This window comes from Brachionichthys hirsutus, chromosome 24 (genome assembly GCF_040956055.1).
Source record: "Brachionichthys hirsutus isolate HB-005 chromosome 24, CSIRO-AGI_Bhir_v1, whole genome shotgun sequence".
NCBI classification, from domain to species: domain Eukaryota; kingdom Metazoa; phylum Chordata; class Actinopteri; order Lophiiformes; family Brachionichthyidae; genus Brachionichthys; species Brachionichthys hirsutus.
In genome coordinates, this window is record NC_090920.1 from 933,661 (window position 1) to 949,410 (window position 15,750).

Genomic DNA, 15,750 nt, shown 5'->3' on the forward strand with positions numbered 1-15,750 from the left:
ATTTAGCATTTATGGCAGCAGAAGACATTACATGGAGTCCTTATAGAATTTGATACGATACAACAGAAACATGAATATTCCATATATTAGTGAGTATTTTTCTGGCTTCATTACTGTGCAAAACAAAATACACAAATCTACTGAATGTGTAAGAAGTACAGTATCGTTTGGACACGCGTTCACGCGGTCGCACGGAGCTTCCAATAAACACCTTTTCATTACCGATGGATCAAAGTCATCCGCGGGGAAACCGAAACACGGCGTCCGCGAAGCGCGGCCCCCGCCGTCTGAAACAGCAGCGAGGAGAAATCACTCTGGTTAAGAAAACTAATGGCACGTTAAAGAAAGACACGCCGTCCTTTTGTCCGGTTTGAGACGCGGCGGAATCTCCAACCGGAGACGCTTGCACCGTAAATAGAGCGGCCGTCCTGCGTGTTCTTTTTAAAATTGATTTTAGCGTCGCCCCAAACTCGGATTTAAGAGCTGCCGAATCATTTTGTTCTTGTAGTTAGTGAACAATCACAGATTATAAATCAATGCGATAAAAACCCTCGTCTGGTCGGGAGTCTTTAAAAACAAAAGATAACGTCGCTTTCTGCCTGAAGACGTCTTGTGCTTTTGCGTGTTTCCAAAGATTCCAGAATTCCGGGTCCGGCTCCGGAGGATTCACGGGAACAAAGCGCTGCTCTCAGAACCCAGAAAGAACTCCATCCGTCCGTCCGTCCATCCATCCATCCATCGGTACGTTTTAGTCCAACAAGGCGAAAGTTGCAAGGACAGTTCAGGCAGTTTTCTGCATGACCAGCAGGTGGCAGTGTTGACGCCATTAGAGTACTCCCACAAAGGATCCTGGGAAGGTTTGTTTTCTTTTGAACGGCATGCGTTCGACAGCCGGCGGCGGCGGCGGCTGGCCGTTAGCCGTTAGCTCGCGGCTGGCCGCTAGCTCGCGGCCCCTTGGTGCCGGAGCACCGAGTAGACGTCGTCCACTTTGCTCATCTTCTCGAAGAAGGGGAGAAGTTCCAGCAGCTCCGTGTCAGACATGTCGTCGAACCACGACGCCACGGGCACCTGGACGACAACGCATCATCAGCGAGCGGCGCAGACGGGCCCGGCCGCGCGCCGGCGATGGCCGGCGGCACTCACCGCGTTGTCGGGGTGGAAGACGTAGGAGGCGGGCGAGTTGTCCACGATTATGACCTTGTTCAGGCTGCGGCCGAGGCGGCTCAGATCCTTGACGTAGTTCCCCCGGTGGAAGACGCAGGACTCCCGGAACAGGCGGCAGCGGAAGGCGCCCCACTTGTCCAGGAGGTCGGACACGGGATCTGCGTACTGGACGGAGGACACGCCTCAAAGAAGCGTCCGCTAACCGATTGCCGGCCCCCGCCGCCGCCGCCGCCTCTCACCTTCGCTAAACTGGCGGTGAACAGGACGCACTCGAACAGCTGTCCCATCCTCTTGAGGAACTCGTCGACGTGGGGCCGCTTCAGGACGTACACCTGGACAACGGCGGAACGTTTAAAACCGGCGGGACGGACGCGCGGCGTCACGGAACGATCCAGGCGATAAACGACGGCGGCGTCGGTTGGCTCCTCCTTCCCGCGGCTGAGGGACGCGTTCCTGAACCAAGGCATCCGGAACAGGCTGTGCTTGTCTGAACAAACCTATCCTGGATTACTTGAATCAGGCCCGGACCCCACGGTCCACCGTCCCCCCGTCGGCTCCGCCCGCGGGCGCCGCGCCTTACCTGGTGCACCGTTCCATCTATTTCCACGGGAATGATGAAGTCGGCGTTGTCGACGGGCTGTTGGGACGAGAGACGTGGATTATCCCGATGCGCACGGCGAAGGTTTGAGGCGGCCAGACTCCCCCCGCCCCCCCCCGCCGCTCGGTTACCTTGAAGGAGCTGTGGACCAGCGTCTCGTCCAGATCAATGACCACGCACACCTTCCCGGCGTCTTTCGACTTGACCGGCGGCAGCAGCGGCTTCGCCTGGACCTGAACGAGCAAAGAACCAAGACCAATCAGATCAGAGCCCGCCCCCCCCACCCGCCTCGCCGGCAGATGAAGGTCAACGCACCTTGGAGACCGTCCCGTTCTCCTCCGCCGGCAGGGGGGCGTTGTTGTTGACCGGCGGCGGTTCGGGCTGGTCCCGACAGAGGCAGCAGACGAGGCTGGAGAAGAGGCCTCGGCTCCGGGGCTTCCTGGAGGACGGCGGCGGCGGCGGGGAGGAACCTGCGGCGGAGCGAGGAGGAAGTCACGGTAACTCGAGGAGGAGAACTTTGACGCCAAAGGGGTTAGCCCTCCGCCCAAAAGAGGAAGAGGAAACAGGCGGGGTACCGGCGGAGGGCGGATTTAGAGAATCAGTCACGGCGCCGGGCGAAGCGACGCCAGCCGTAATAAAACGAGCGGGACGGCGGTTACTCAGTAACCCGGCTTCACGTGGTTCGTGGACAGACGTCCACGTCGGAGGACGGCCCGGACGTCTTCCCGTCCGGCAGCGCCGTAATGAGACGACCCTCCAGCGATGATGACGATGAAGAGCGACCCTTCCTCTGCCCCGTCCGGGACAAGTCACCAGACTCCGGCTCCGACTTGGGACATTCCCATCCATCCGCTGCACAAACTTCCCTCAGATTCTCAACTTGTGCTTTTCATGGGGGGGGGGGGGGGGGGGGGGGGTATATATTTTTGTGTTTACAAATTGAATTTTTGCTCAACATTACACACATCTTTCAATTCCATTGATCTCTACACCACAAGTTGTTTTTATTGAATGTGGATTAAAGACTTATAAATATTTGACACTTTTAGGGATCCTTTCAGGCCCTCTTTTTGGACCCGTTTCTGCGGACCTGTAACTTTCTGCCGGCCGGACTTACCCCTCTCTGCCGCGGCTGTCCTCCCCTCCTCGTCCCGGCTGACTTGGGCGATCACGGAGGACGGAGCGTCCATCACGTCCAGCTCCGGTCCAGAGTCCCGACCCTCGGGCGTCAAAGTTGGAGATTGTCCGCTGGGTCGGCGCCGCACGAAACTTCACCCGCACCGAAACAAAGCCGAGGCGCCCCCGGAAAACATCCCCGACAAGCCGCCGACAGCGCTCCCACTCCCCGCTCGCCGTCCGCGGAAGTTAGGAGTCCGAGGAGTTTTAAAGCGTTTGTCAACTTTGATTCAACATGGAGCTCAACAAGATACAAACACGGCGGTTTCAAGGCTCCCCGTTTCATTTAAAGTGGCGTAGTAAGGGAATGGACGCGGCAACACACCCTTTTCCAGCCGTCTGCGCAAACTAGCCCGACGAACCCTGAAAGTAGCCCCGAGAAAGTTGCTCTGAACTCAGCTAGCGGGCTCGCCACACCGCATAAACCCAACCCGCCAGTGTTAAATGGCCGCGGAAGACATAATGCACATTTTATTTCGCGCTCTAATAGACTGTGACGTTAAATGTCCTCCGAGAGCTGCGCTGAGCCAAGCTAAGTGGCTAGCGCTAACGCGAGCTAACGTTTTTAGCATCGCAGGAAAACAAAAACAAATAATAAACGCTGGACTTAGACGCGAAGTCTATTCATTGTGTTTAAAAACTTATCGACAGCTTATTTTCAGAATGTATTGCTTTTGGAATCGTCTTTTAATATTCGTTATTTGTGCAACTAGCTAAACTTTTTACGAAAGTTGACGCTCAGAAACGCCCAGTTTGGGTCTCCTTGAAACTGCCTGCGGTTAGGGACCGTCGCGCAACAACTTGCGGCGGACATTTATTTAAAAAATATATAAACATTAAAAAAAGTAAAGACTCCAGCTGTAGCTTACCCTTTCTTCTCCCATCAGACGTCACACCTCCACCTTTATTTTACATCCTTCATTTTTCTACATTTTCTCTTTTTTTTTAGCAACGCCGACATTTTTACTAGAAGCATGACGTAAGCCCACCGGCTCTGATTCGCGTGGTCGGAAACAGACGCTGACGCCAACATGAAACCGGAACACCTGCACGGAGTGACGTCATAATTAATTGCTGCGCAGAGCCAGATTTCTTTGGTTGCACGTTTCCAACATAGAGCGTCACTCTCCTGCTCTTTATTCTCTCCTCATTGCATTCAGATATTCTCACGCGCGTTCCTAGTTGTATTTGTACTTTATTACATACTTGCTCGTAAAAACATTTCCCACATAAAAACACCGCAAATTGATACTTTTACAAATCAACCATCCAAAGTCATACAAAAAGGAACAACTGTTATGGATCGATACGCTCTATTAGTACAAGGACTGCGCGTCTGGGTGTAGAAATATTTGCACGTGTGTAAAATCCAAATATCGCAGAGCTGTGAGCGTCGTTACCGACGGCGACACATTCACGCCGTCGGATCCCGACGATTATCCTCCCGAGGCACTGACTGGACGACGATCCGACCGACCGACCGATGGGGCAATACCGGATAAACCTATCTACATTACAGACTGGTTGCCACGGTTACGGAACAACACGTGAGACCAACGGCTCCGAACCCGTCCTAAAATAGTTTGCGTTTACTGCGTGACTCCGAACGCCAAGCAGACACACCCCTTGTTGTTTCGTTTGTCTACGCTAACGCTAAACGCTCGCTCGCGATGCAAATAAATTAACACGTTAAACGTAAACAAGTTCAAGGGAGCGAAGGAGGGCATCTCGCGTCAACGGTCGAGGAGAAGTTCAGGAAACGTCACGTCTGTTTTGTGTTAAAGCCCCGCCCCCCGGAACGAATCCAGTCTCCTCTCCTTTTTCCCGGACGTTCCCCGTCCCGGCGTCTCTTCCTACGCTTTCTTCGGGCTAGGCGGAGTGCGGCGGCGCCGTCCCTGAAGCGGCGGCGGCGGGTCGCGGCGGGCTCTGGTAGGTGCGCAGCAGCACCTCGTGCTTGGTGGCGCCGTTGGAGCGCCGGCGTTGCTGCTCCACCAGGAACTCCCTGAGCAGGCCGGAGGTGAAGGTGAGGGTCTGCCTCCTCAGCTTCATCAGGTAGGAGTCCTGCAGCCAGGCCTGCGTGAAGCAGTCTCGCGTCGTCGGACGGGCCCTGAAGTACACACGGACACGCTTGAGGGTCACTCGTTTTTGTTTTTTTAGAGGCGCGTTTAGGCGTGGCGGCGCGCCGGCGCTCACCAGGGGTAGCTGCTCAGCATCTTCTTGAGGAAGGCGGAGGCACTTTGGGAGGCGTTGGGGTAGAGTCTGCTCGGGTCGAACCTCCCCAGCAGGATTTTGGACTCGACCTGTCGAGGGTTTTTGTCTTCGAAGGGCAGCCGGCCACTGAGCCTGCTCGGAGACGCCAAAAGACAAGGTTCAAGCTAAAAACGCGCCGGAACGGCGTTTTTAAACCGCGACGCGTGGAATCCGGTTCGTCTCACATGACGTAGGCGACGACGCCGACCGTCCAGACGTCGGCGGGGGGGCCCGCCACGTCGCCCTTGATCATCTCAGGAGCTTTTTACGGAGAAGAGAACGCGAGGTGAGCGGAACGGAAGGCCCGGGAGCGTTCCGGATCGGAGCTGGGCGGGGGCGGGGCGGAGCGTCTCACCCGTGTACTCCAGACTTCCCGCTCCGGAGTCCTGCGGCTTCAGGCCGAGGGGGTCGAAGCTCTGGGCGCTTCCCAGGTCCACGATCTTGACGGCGTTGAGGCTGCTCACCAGGATGTTGTCGGGCTTCAGGTCCAGGTGGAGGACGCGCCGGTTGTGGAGGTACTCCACCCCCTGGAGGATCTGGACCAGGTACCCCGCCACGTCGTCCTCGGAATATCGGAACCTGCGCGAGCACGCGAGAGTAAACCCGGACCCGAAGCCGGCGTGTGGGCCCGGGCGCCGGCTCCGCCCCCCTACCTGTCGACGAGGCTGTGCAGCAGCTCTTTGCCGGTGCAGAACTCGGCCACCAGCACCAGGTAGCGCGGCGTGACGTAGGCCTCGTGCAGCGCCATGATCTTCTCGCTGCGGAGGGACTTCAGGAGCTCGTACTCCTTTAAGACTTCCTGCTTGTTCTCCCGGACGTAGGGAACGATCTTTGCCACGTAGAGTTTGCCCGTCGCGTTTTCCCGGCACTCTCGGACGACCCCGAAACGACCCCTGGCGGGAAACCACAAAAAAAAACCAGATTATTAGAACACAATAAAAGTGGCTCGGCGCGAGCTTCGGTCTCACCTGGATCGCTCGTCCAGGAAGGTGTAGGGTTTCTGGGGGAGCCCCTGCCGGAGGGCGGTGGAGGGGGCGTGGCCCCTTGTGGAGGCGTTGGCCCCATCGCCGATGGGGCTGAGGCTGGAGGTCTGGAGCACGCGAGGAGAAAAGGAGGGCGGAGTCGGGGCCACGCGAGCCGCCACGCTGGTGGTGGGGACGTACGAGGGCACGGAGCACACCGCTGGTTTGACCGGGGTCAAAGGCGGGGCCACAAGAGGCGGGGGCGGCGTCTGAGTCATAGGCGAGACCACATTCACTGGACTTTGGGGTTTGGGCAGGACAAAAGGGGGAGGAGCTTTGACCGTGGGCGACGTGGGTGTGTTTGATGCCAGCAGAGAGGAGGGAGGGGTGGGGACGACCTCCGGCGTGGGTGGGGGCGTGTCCAGAGCCACCGGAGAGGAGGAGGCGGCGTCGGGAGCGTTGTCCTGGAGTGGTGGCTGCGTCTTAGCAATGGGCGCGGCGGCCGAAGCGCCTCCGGCTGCCGCACACAATCACACACGGCGTTTTTGGTTTAGCACGCACGAGACAAGCGGCGGGGACAAACGGAACCCAGAGGCGTGGCCTACCGGCGGCGTCCAGGCGGACCGGGTCGGAGCAGCTGCTGCACGGCCCTCGACCCGCCTTGTTGCTGCAGGAGACCCGGAACCTGAAGGCGCCGGTCGGCGGCAGGTCCGTGACGTTGTAGTAACAGTCGACGACTCCGGCGGCGACCGTCAGCCAGTCCGAGTCACCTGGAGGAGAGAGGAGGAAAGAGTGACGGCGGATTCCGACGGGCCCATGCGGTTCTCCTGCCGGACGCTAGATGGTGGCGTTGCCCACGAGACCTTCCGTCCTCCTCTCCAGGGTGTAGCTGCACGGAGGCGTGGCCTCCGCCGGCTTCCACAGGACCAGCGCCGTGTTGTTGTACGTCTGGGGGGTTTCGGGGGTCCCGGGTCGCTTTGGGACGCCTTCAGGAGGGACGGACTAAGACTTTAGAATCATGAGATGTTTCTCGCGTGGCGTGGAGAACGCGGCCCGGCGCGACTCACGGGCGACGGCCACGCTGCAGGAGGTGGTGGCGGTGGCGAGCAGGTTGGCGGCGACGCATTCGTAGATCCCGCCGTCCTTCCTGCTGCACTTCGCGACGGTGAGCAGCTGCCGGCCGTCCGGGTGGGACGCCAGGTCGACTCCGCCCCCCGCCGCCAGCGCCCGGCGATCTGGAAAAGCGCACAATTCAAGCCGCTGGCACGACAACAGACGGCACCGTTTTCGCGACGGGAAGGGGCGGTACCTTTCACCCACGTGATCGCGGGAGGCGGGCTTCCCGCCGGAAGGCAGCTCAGGGTGACGGCGTCCCCCTCCAGCAGGATGTGGTCTTTCAGTTTGACGTGGAACACGGGAGCAAAGTCCGCAGCGGGACGGACGGACGGACGGATCAGTGACGAGCCGTCCTCTTTGGGGGCGGGTGAAGGCAGCTCAGAGTGGGAGGGGCCTTTGTCTTTCTTGGTCCTCGTCAGACCCCACCTGTCCCACCGGGATCGCCCGTCGCCGTCGGGGGCTTTTTCCGAACGGTTGCTGGAAGCGGATTCGACCGATTCCTTGGACGCGGCAACGCCGGCCTGCTTTGCCAGCTGATTCTCAGGGATTCCCATTCCCTTGAGGCCCCGCCCCTCAGACTGGGAATGACGGTGGCGAGGAAACAGGGGTGTCCTCTTCCCCTCCGCGTCCTCTTTTCTCTCCTCAGACTGACTTCGGATTTTTGTTGAAATTGCCGCCACCTTGTCCTCAAACCTGCGTCTCATCGGGGAGGAGGGGCCACCGGGGGCGGGGCCACCGGGGCCTTTGTTCTTCCTCTCCTCTGAGTGCATCCTCATTTTGGCAGCGATTCCTGCCACTTTGGACTCAAACTTGCGCCTCATGGCAGAAACCGCCGACCCCTCCCTCGGCGCCTCCTTGGTGTCCAGGGACCTGCTGCGACCCGCGGCCCAGGAGACCCTCTTGCTTCCGGCCGTTTGCTCCTCCTCTTTTGCTTCCTCGCCCTTCTTATCATTGGGCGTCGACCTCCTGGCTCGCAGGGAGAACCTCCCAATCAGGCCGAGGCCCGGCTCCCGACCCGCTTCTCTTAAATCCTGAACGGATTTGGACTTCTCCTGGAGGCCCTTGGATATTAGTTCAAGCGGGGCCCCCCCCGGCGCCGGCCTGTAGACCTGCTCCCCCTCCTCCACGCTCCTCTGGCTCAGGACAGGAGATTTCTCCCCCGACTTGTTCCCGGTCAGTTTTCGGAGGCCGCGGGTCAAAGACGACTCCCGCTTCTTAAACCGGGCTTGGAAAACCTCCTCGGACTCGATGTCCTCGATGTCTGGTCGGAGCGGCGGCAGGCGGGGTTTGGAAGGAGGATCAGAGCCGGGGGGGCCGGCAGGAGCTGCGGCTTTGGCAAACACCGCTGCGTGTTTTTCCGGCAGGGAGGGGGGGCCGGCGGGCTGACCGCTGGCTCGGGCCCCGGCGACGGCTCGCATGACGCTGGCGTACGCAGATGACGGTTTGTCGTTCTCGTCCTCCGCTACGATGAGCGGCGCCGCCGCAGAGCGCCGTCTCGGCTCGAGCTGTAACCGGGTTGGGCCCGTCTCCCGCGAGTCCTCGCCGTCTTCCACGCCGCTTTGTCTCCGCTGCCGGTCCGAACTTTCCGCTGTCGGGAACAGGAAGGAAGTGTCGGCGGCGGGCGACGCCAGCTCGGTCAGCGTGGACATTGAAGCCGCTTCCTGAAGCTTCTTGTCGCCCGCCGATGGAATCTCCAGGGGGGCCCCAAACCTGCGGCGGAGGGGCCCGGGTTCAGCATCGCCCTGAGAGAAGGAGGCGCTTTTACCGAACACCTTGGTCTGGGGTCGGTCCTCGCCAGGACCGTCGGAAGACGCCGCTCGAGCCAGCGACGGCCGCCCCCCTCCGGATCCCGTCCGTCCCCCGCCGTCCATGCCGAGGGTCTCGAACAAGGGCCCCCGCAGGCCGCTCATCTTTCGGTCCGCGCCGCCGCCTCTGAGCAGCCGCCGCCTCATCAGCTCCAGCTTCAGGGCGTAATCCTCCCGGCTCAACTTCGACCCGGGGCTTGAGCTGCGGTCGGGGAGTTCCATGGAAACGGCCTTCTTCAGGCTCTTGGTCGCTTCGGAATCATCGCCGGGTTCGTCCTGCTCCGGGTCGGCGTGCGGGACCAGCGCCGAGTCGGCGGAGCTGCCTCTCCTCATGGTCGCCCGCCTGGCTTTCGTCTGAGAAGCGTCCGGTTCCACGCTTTGTCCTTTTCCCAGGAGAGCTCCCGCTGCTCCTTCTTCGTCGTTCGCGCTTTCGCTTACTCCTCCTCCTCCTCCTGCCCGCTCCACGTCTCCCGTCGTCTTCGCCTCGGGCCTCGCAGGACCGTCCTCGCCGCCGGGGATCTCGTCAAGGGAGACTTCCTGAGGAGTAAAGGGAAGCTCGTCCGCTTCCGCGTCCGAGTCGGAGGACGAGGAAGGAGGCGGGGATCCCTCTTTTAAATGGCGTGCCACAGCTAGGGAGACGTGACCGGACGAGTCGCTCAAAAGCTCCGGGATGGACCTCATCACCATCTTGGATTTGTAGCTGATGAGGGAACGCTGAAACAGCCAATGGAGGACATTCGTGTCTTCAATTGGAGGAACCGTCTCGGCCTCGGGGGGGGGGGGGGGGGGGACAAACGGCTCACCTGCCATCGCCTTCGAGACAACACCTGCTTGAGCAACGCCGTGCTGATGCTCTGATTGGCCGGCGACTGCAACATAAAAGCACAGGGGGGGGGGTGTTAATCCGAGTCCGAGGTACGAGGCCCGGATTACGTCCCGTCAGCGGCGCACCTTGAACCAAGGATGGCGGAGACACTCGGTGGCGGTGGGCCTCCTGTAGGAGGGAGAGAGGGGGGGGGGGGGCACACACACACGCCCGTGAGGAGGGAGACGCGATTGGTCAGCTTTATCTCGGAGGCGCTTACAGTCTGTCCGCCACCAACAGCTGGACGACGAATCCCTTCGCTTCTCTGCAGACGTGGGAAAACGTGCGCTCCTCGAACGCCACGCTGTGGTTCCGGATGTTGAGTCCCGTGGCTCGGTCGTTCTCGCCGGCGAACGGGGACACGCCGGTCAGGCTGGAACGGAACGACAGCGGGTTGTCCTTTAATGATGAAAGGGAGGTCCCTGCAGGAAGCCGTCCTTTGATGCATGCGAATACGTTACCAGAGGTAAGAGAGGACGCCCACGGGCCTGCGGGGGGGGGGGGTAAGAGGTAAGAGGAGGGCAGACAGAGAGTATTCTGTTCACTCGCTTCCCACGCGGCTCACCATATGTCTGTTGCCGTGGAGACGGGGGTTTGGTTAACAATCTCCGGCGCAACATATTCCGGCGTGCCGTATTTGCAGTAGCGGTCCTCGGATGCGTCCAGCGTCACGGCGTTGCCGAAGTCGCAGATTCGGATCTGGTCGCTCCCGGGATTGGCCATCAAAATGTTTTCAGGCTGCGGGGAAGGGAGGGGCGCGGTGAGGAGCGGGACCCGACGGGGGGGCGGCGGCGGCGGGTACCTTGATGTCGAGGTGGGCGATGCTTTTTTGGTGGAGATAGCAGAGACCTTCCAGAACCTGCTGAAGACTCCAGCGGATCTGAGGGAGACACGCGAGGAAACGTTACGCGGCGGCGCCGGAGCGGCGCGGCCGGGCGGCGGCGGAGCACAAACCTCCTGCTCCTTCACGCTCCTCCTTTTGGCCAGTCGATCCAGCAGCTCCTCGTCACACCTTCAGAAGGGCTGAGGAAAAGAAGCGAGCCGCTTGGACCCCCACCCCCCCCCTCCCCCTCCCCTCAAGGATACAGCTCCGTGATGATGACCAGCACGTTCTTCTTCTCAAAGGCGTCGTGGAAACGGAGGATCCTCCGGTGGTCCAGCGCCGACAGCAGCGCCATCTCCCTCAGAGCCGAGGCTTTCCTCTCCCCCCGCGCTGAAACCGACTTGGCGGCGAACTCGCCGTTTCCGTCTTTCCGGGTCACCCGCTTCACGCGGGAGAAGGCGCCCCTGCATCCAGACGGGGTAACGTCCCTTACTCCACCGCCTCCCGGCGCCGGGCTGGGCGCGTTTTCCACTCACCGCCCTATTTCTTTGCGGTTCTCGTAGTAATCCGACACCGACCTCATCTTCCTCAGGATGGCTTCCCGGTCCTCCGTCGGCTCGGCCGCCGCTTTCCTCTCTGCGGGGAGCAACGACACGGATCTCGTTACGAACGCGATAAAGTGTGTTCACGATGCTGCGGCGGCGGCGGCGGCCTGCCGACCCGTGTGAACCGCGAGCTCCGCCTTGCAGGAGTTGGAGCCGGCCAGGTTCCTGGCCGTGCAGGTGTAGACGCCGGCGTGTTGGGGGCGGGCCTTCAGGATGATCAGGGAATATTCCGGGTCGTCGTACACGAACGTGAAGCGGCTGCTCTCAGAGAGAAGCACGCCGTCCTTGTACCACAGAACATCCGGGTCCGGTTTCCCTCCGACCACGACGTCCAGGCGGGACGTCTCCCCGACGTTCACGTCCGCGTCCTCCATGATGGTTTCGAACTTGGGAGGAACTACGAGAAGAAACAGGGAGACAGAAACGTGACGCCGCGTTCCGGCTGGAATTCTGCGCTCGCCGTGAACCGGACCGACCCGCCATGACCAGCTGGACGGTGCAGAGGTCGCTCCCGTGCCGGTTGCTGGCTGTGACCAGCAGGTGGCCCACGTCCGTGCTCCGGACCCGCCGCAGCGTCAGGGTGTGCTGGTCGTCGTCCGGCATGCTCATGTCGTACACCCCCGGCCTGCTGACCAGCGCCTCCCCCCTCCTGGGAGAGAGTCCCTCTTTAGCGCGGCCGAACATCAGACGCCAAATTCGGGGGGGGGGGGGAGGCGAGACGGGCTGACCTTTTCCAGCTGACCGCCGCCTGCACGTGGTTCAGGCCGACGGTGACGCTAGCGGGCCGGTTCTCCACCACGTACACGACGTCGGGTTTGTCCAGAATGACCGGCGCCTTCCTCAGGTACGGTCCTGCAGGAGGGGGGGGGGGGCGAGACGGACGCCTGGTCAGGCAGCGGTCGACGCCGCCGGCCTGCGTTTGACCTTCGCTCACCTCTGTCCAGCAGCTGCACCAGGTCGGTGGCGGCCGACGGCCTGCTCAGCAGCTTCCCGCTGGACGCCAGGACTCTGAAGGAGTAGCGGACGCCTTTGGACAGGGAGGCGACGGCGTAGCTGGTGTCCCTCAGGTTGGACGCCACGGCAGACCAGTGGACGGAGCCCAGCGGCTGCTGCTGAACCACGTAGAGCAGGGGGCCGGCGTCTGGGGGGGGGGGGTTCGGTTAGCTCACCCACACAGCGACGGGAAGGCGCGGCGGGAAGATCAAACCCACCAAGCCGCCGCGGCCTCTTCCAGCTGATGCTGATGGTTGTCCCGGTGACGGTCTCGAGCTCCGGGGCGCCGTCGGGAGGGTCGGGAACCATTTCTGTTCACGGATGGACGACGGGCCGTTATCACAGTGGGTTCGGGACCCCCCCCTAGGGGCGGAGCCAAACAGGAAGCCTCCTCCCATACCTGTGACGTACAGGTGAGCGTAGCAGGCCGCTCTGCCCAGCGCATTGGAGATGACCGCCTTGTAGACGCCGCCGTGGGCGTGGCAGGCGCTGCGAATGACCAGACAGTGGACGTCCCTGTCTGGGGGACAGTCAGGGCAGCTTTTTTATTGACTCCTCCCCCCTCGGCTACCGATGTCGCTATCGCGCTCTTTGCTTACGCTGGCTCATCCTCCGGTCCTCGCTGCTCTCGATCCGCCTGCCGTCGTGGTACCAGCCGATGGCGGGGTAAGGAAGCCCCGCCACCGTGCATTCCAGCACCGCCTCCTTGCCCTCGATGGCCTCCGCGTCGGCCAGAGGTCGCACGAAGTCCGGCATGCTCCTCGCCTCCACCTCGCGCTCCAGCACCTCCGGCTCCTCCGGGATGGACGGCATTTTCTCCAGCTTGGCCCTGGAGACAGAGGAGAGGATGACCTCTGACCTCGCGGCCGTGACGATGAAGGCTTCCCTTACATGGCGGCGGCTCGAGGTTCCTGCATGTAGAGCTCAGCCGTGCATCTCGACTCTCCGTGGATGTTCCGGGCGACCGCCGTGTAGAAGCCCTCGGCGTCGCCGCCGACTTGGCCGATGACGAGCGAGCGAGTGGCGTCCCTTCTCCTGAAGGGCGCGCACGTTCTCGCTGTCCCCCACTCGGGCCTCTGGAAGGACGAGAGCCGGTAAGCGAAGCCGCTCCTCGCCGGCGTTCCGGCCAAAACTCCCGGAGGCCGAGTCTTACCGAAGTGCGTCCACGTGACTCCGGGAGCGGGCGAGCCGCTCACCTTGCAGTCAAACCGGGCCGCGCGACCTTCGGCGACCTCCAGGACGTCCAGCTTGCGGGTGAACAGCGGCTCCGTGGACGGGGTCACCCTCAGGTTGGCGCTGGAGGTCAACTCCTCTGTGAAGTCAGCGACAGTCAAGCGTCTCCACGGCAACGGGGCGCCGCCGAACGCTCGTTTGGTCACCTTTCGCCGTGCTCAGCTTGCAGACGTACGTCCCGCTGTCGTCCTCGTGCACCGAGCGCAGCCGCAGGCGGCACCTGAGGGATCGGAGACATCGTTAAGGACGTTTGGACGACCCTCGCCGGAGACGCAGCCGAGACGGCGAGGACCGAAAGGGACCCGCCTCTTGCCATCAAAGTGCATTTTGCAGTCGAGCAGCGCCGGCTGGATCAGCTTCCCGTTGGACAACCAGTCCACGTCCACGTCCGGCGGTCCGGTCATGTGACACTCGAACGTGGCCGACTCTCCCGCCCTCACCGCCGCGTCTGCTACGCCTCTGGTGATCCTCAGCGGCGTTCGGGTCGCAGCCGCGTCCGACCTCCGAGGCGAGCCGACGCTCATGTCGCCGGCGCCCGTCCGATTCTGAAATGAAGACGACAGTTCCATTCGTCCGCTGCGGCTTCACTCGGACGGAAGTCCTTTAAAGAGTCTCCTTTCTGAACCGGGTCAAACCGGATCAAACCGGACCTGACACGGAGGAGGCTCATTGAAGCGGACGCGTTTCCTCAGAGCGGCCGCGTCTCCGAGCTCCTTCGCCTCCTCCCGAGGGCTCCGGCGCTCCTCGTCCGCCCGGGTCGGACCCCTGAAGCATCCGATGTGGGCGGGCTCTGGGAGAAAAGGGGAGGGGATTACTGCCAGCTCTTACACAATGGCCTCGCCCCCGCCCTCGCCCTCCCGTCTTGTCCCTGCTTCCCGTCACATCCACATTCCTGGCGTCCCGAGGCCCGCGCTGGTCCGTCTCACCGACACGTGCCGGGCTTTTGTCCTCGCCGTCTTTTGCAGCTGAGAAACACTAAACTTCTTTCAGTGTCCCCGTCACCAAGCCGCTGAAAAGTTCCGAGACTCTCAGCCTGAAATCTGGAGATGAAAAACGCCGCTAACCTCAAACGGGGACACGAAGCGGACGAGCGGCAGCTAAAAATACTCCTACAGGTTGGCCTAATATGGCAGCGCAGGCCCGTGCTGCTGCTGAGACGGCGCCGCGGCGTCCGCTCACTTCTGTCGACCGACCCAGGGAAGTGCAGGCTGCGCTCCGCCGGCTGGAAGCGCCTCCGACGCGCCGCGCGGCAGAAACCCTCTGGAAAAGCAGCATCTTTAATGCTTTACTGGGATTTTGAACGGTTGGAGCGTTAAGAATGGATGGGTTGTCATGGCAACTGTTGCTGAGAGGCGACCCCCCCCCTGGTCGGGATGCTGAGCTCCAGCAAAGTCTTTGTAGTCGGGCTGAGGCGGCCTGCTTGGACACCAAACGGCCTCACCTGATTGGATAAGGAGGACGGCCGTGACACAGGACGCCCCGGCGTTGTCCCGCCCACGGAGGAAACCCGATATAGACTGGAGGAGGGATTTCCAGTGCTAAGCTAAGCTAGCTGCACTGCTCAGCAGAGACGCCACAGATAACCGCTAGCTTAATTCACCAAACGGAGACGTCTCACCGACGCTGTCGTGTGTTCCCGGTCGTACCTGTAGGGGGCGGCCTCCCGGCGGTGACGCATGTCGTTGTGGCCTCTGTGCTTATACTGGTGGGCTCCTCCTCCACCGCTAGGCGGCGAGGGCTGACCGGATTGGGCGATGGGGTCTGGGATCTCGAGTCCCTCGCCGTTAGCGGAGACGCTCTCGTCCCACGCCGGTCGTCGTCGCCGGCCGCCGGATCGATGGGGGAGGACTTTAGACAGGTGGGCGTGTCTTCCCTGCGCGCAGAGACAAGAAGTCGTGTTAGAAAACGTGCAGGTCGCCACTCAGAGCACGGAGCAGACGATCTCCAAACCTGCCGAGGCCCGTCCCTGTGGCTGTTGGTCGCCCCGGTAACGGGCGAACTGGTGGCGTCTCCATGGCAACAGAGATCTTCCTCGTGCTTTCTTGCGTCACCGCATCCATTCCAAGGCTGCCGCGTCGATTGCTCAGACTGTCGTCTCTGTCCCCGCCCTTCCTGCCCCCGGCGTCTCGCGCCCTCGCGTCCAACCTCCCAGCTGCCTGG

General features: G+C 61.5%; 2 protein-coding genes across 2 annotated transcripts in view; both read right to left on the reverse strand.

Moving 5' to 3' along the window:
* Positions 1–66: 66 nt before the first annotated feature.
* Positions 67–3,125, reverse strand: LOC137911897 (carboxy-terminal domain RNA polymerase II polypeptide A small phosphatase 1-like). Its single transcript, XM_068756240.1, has 7 exons — positions 2,880–3,125; positions 2,078–2,232; positions 1,894–1,995; positions 1,745–1,801; positions 1,404–1,496; positions 1,144–1,329; positions 67–1,068 (listed from the first exon to the last, which is right to left on the reverse strand). Exons 1-7 carry the CDS (start codon positions 2,950–2,952, stop codon positions 940–942), a joined length of 795 nt encoding a protein of 264 aa, XP_068612341.1. The 5' UTR covers positions 2,953–3,125; the 3' UTR covers positions 67–939.
* A 988-nt stretch (positions 3,126–4,113) lies between these two features.
* spega (striated muscle enriched protein kinase a) overlaps positions 4,114–15,750 on the reverse strand; it is a 12,369-nt gene continuing 732 nt past the window's right edge. The window contains 34 exon segments of the mRNA XM_068756569.1: positions 4,114–5,045; positions 5,132–5,281; positions 5,374–5,449; positions 5,544–5,767; positions 5,842–6,081; positions 6,157–6,667; positions 6,756–6,920; positions 7,014–7,136; positions 7,218–7,385; positions 7,460–9,785; positions 9,875–9,940; positions 10,023–10,065; positions 10,157–10,309; positions 10,398–10,424; positions 10,502–10,674; positions 10,739–10,816; positions 10,891–10,948; positions 11,023–11,223; positions 11,296–11,395; positions 11,480–11,761; positions 11,841–12,013; positions 12,093–12,216; positions 12,299–12,528; positions 12,572–12,668; positions 12,758–12,877; positions 12,957–13,186; positions 13,249–13,373; positions 13,375–13,433; positions 13,511–13,669; positions 13,737–13,810; positions 13,897–14,135; positions 14,241–14,380; positions 15,237–15,463; positions 15,541–15,742. Of these exon segments, the coding sequence (XP_068612670.1) occupies positions 4,808–5,045; positions 5,132–5,281; positions 5,374–5,449; positions 5,544–5,767; positions 5,842–6,081; positions 6,157–6,667; positions 6,756–6,920; positions 7,014–7,136; positions 7,218–7,385; positions 7,460–9,785; positions 9,875–9,940; positions 10,023–10,065; positions 10,157–10,309; positions 10,398–10,424; positions 10,502–10,674; positions 10,739–10,816; positions 10,891–10,948; positions 11,023–11,223; positions 11,296–11,395; positions 11,480–11,761; positions 11,841–12,013; positions 12,093–12,216; positions 12,299–12,528; positions 12,572–12,668; positions 12,758–12,877; positions 12,957–13,186; positions 13,249–13,373; positions 13,375–13,433; positions 13,511–13,669; positions 13,737–13,810; positions 13,897–14,135; positions 14,241–14,380; positions 15,237–15,463; positions 15,541–15,742 (7,601 nt within the window). The 3' untranslated portion in view covers positions 4,114–4,807.

Excerpts from the sequence above, each read along its gene's own strand:
- LOC137911897 (XM_068756240.1), bottom strand. The coding sequence starts at position 2,952 with ATGGACGCTCCGTCCTCCGTGATCGCCCAAGTCAGCCGGGACGAGGAG. Across the intron at positions 2,233-2,879 it reads GACAGCCGCGGCAGAGAGGG|GTTCCTCCCCGCCGCCGCCG; the intron begins GTAAGTCCGGCC and ends GCTCCGCCGCAG. Across the intron at positions 1,996-2,077 it reads AGAACGGGACGGTCTCCAAG|GTCCAGGCGAAGCCGCTGCT; the intron begins GTGCGTTGACCT and ends TTGCTCGTTCAG.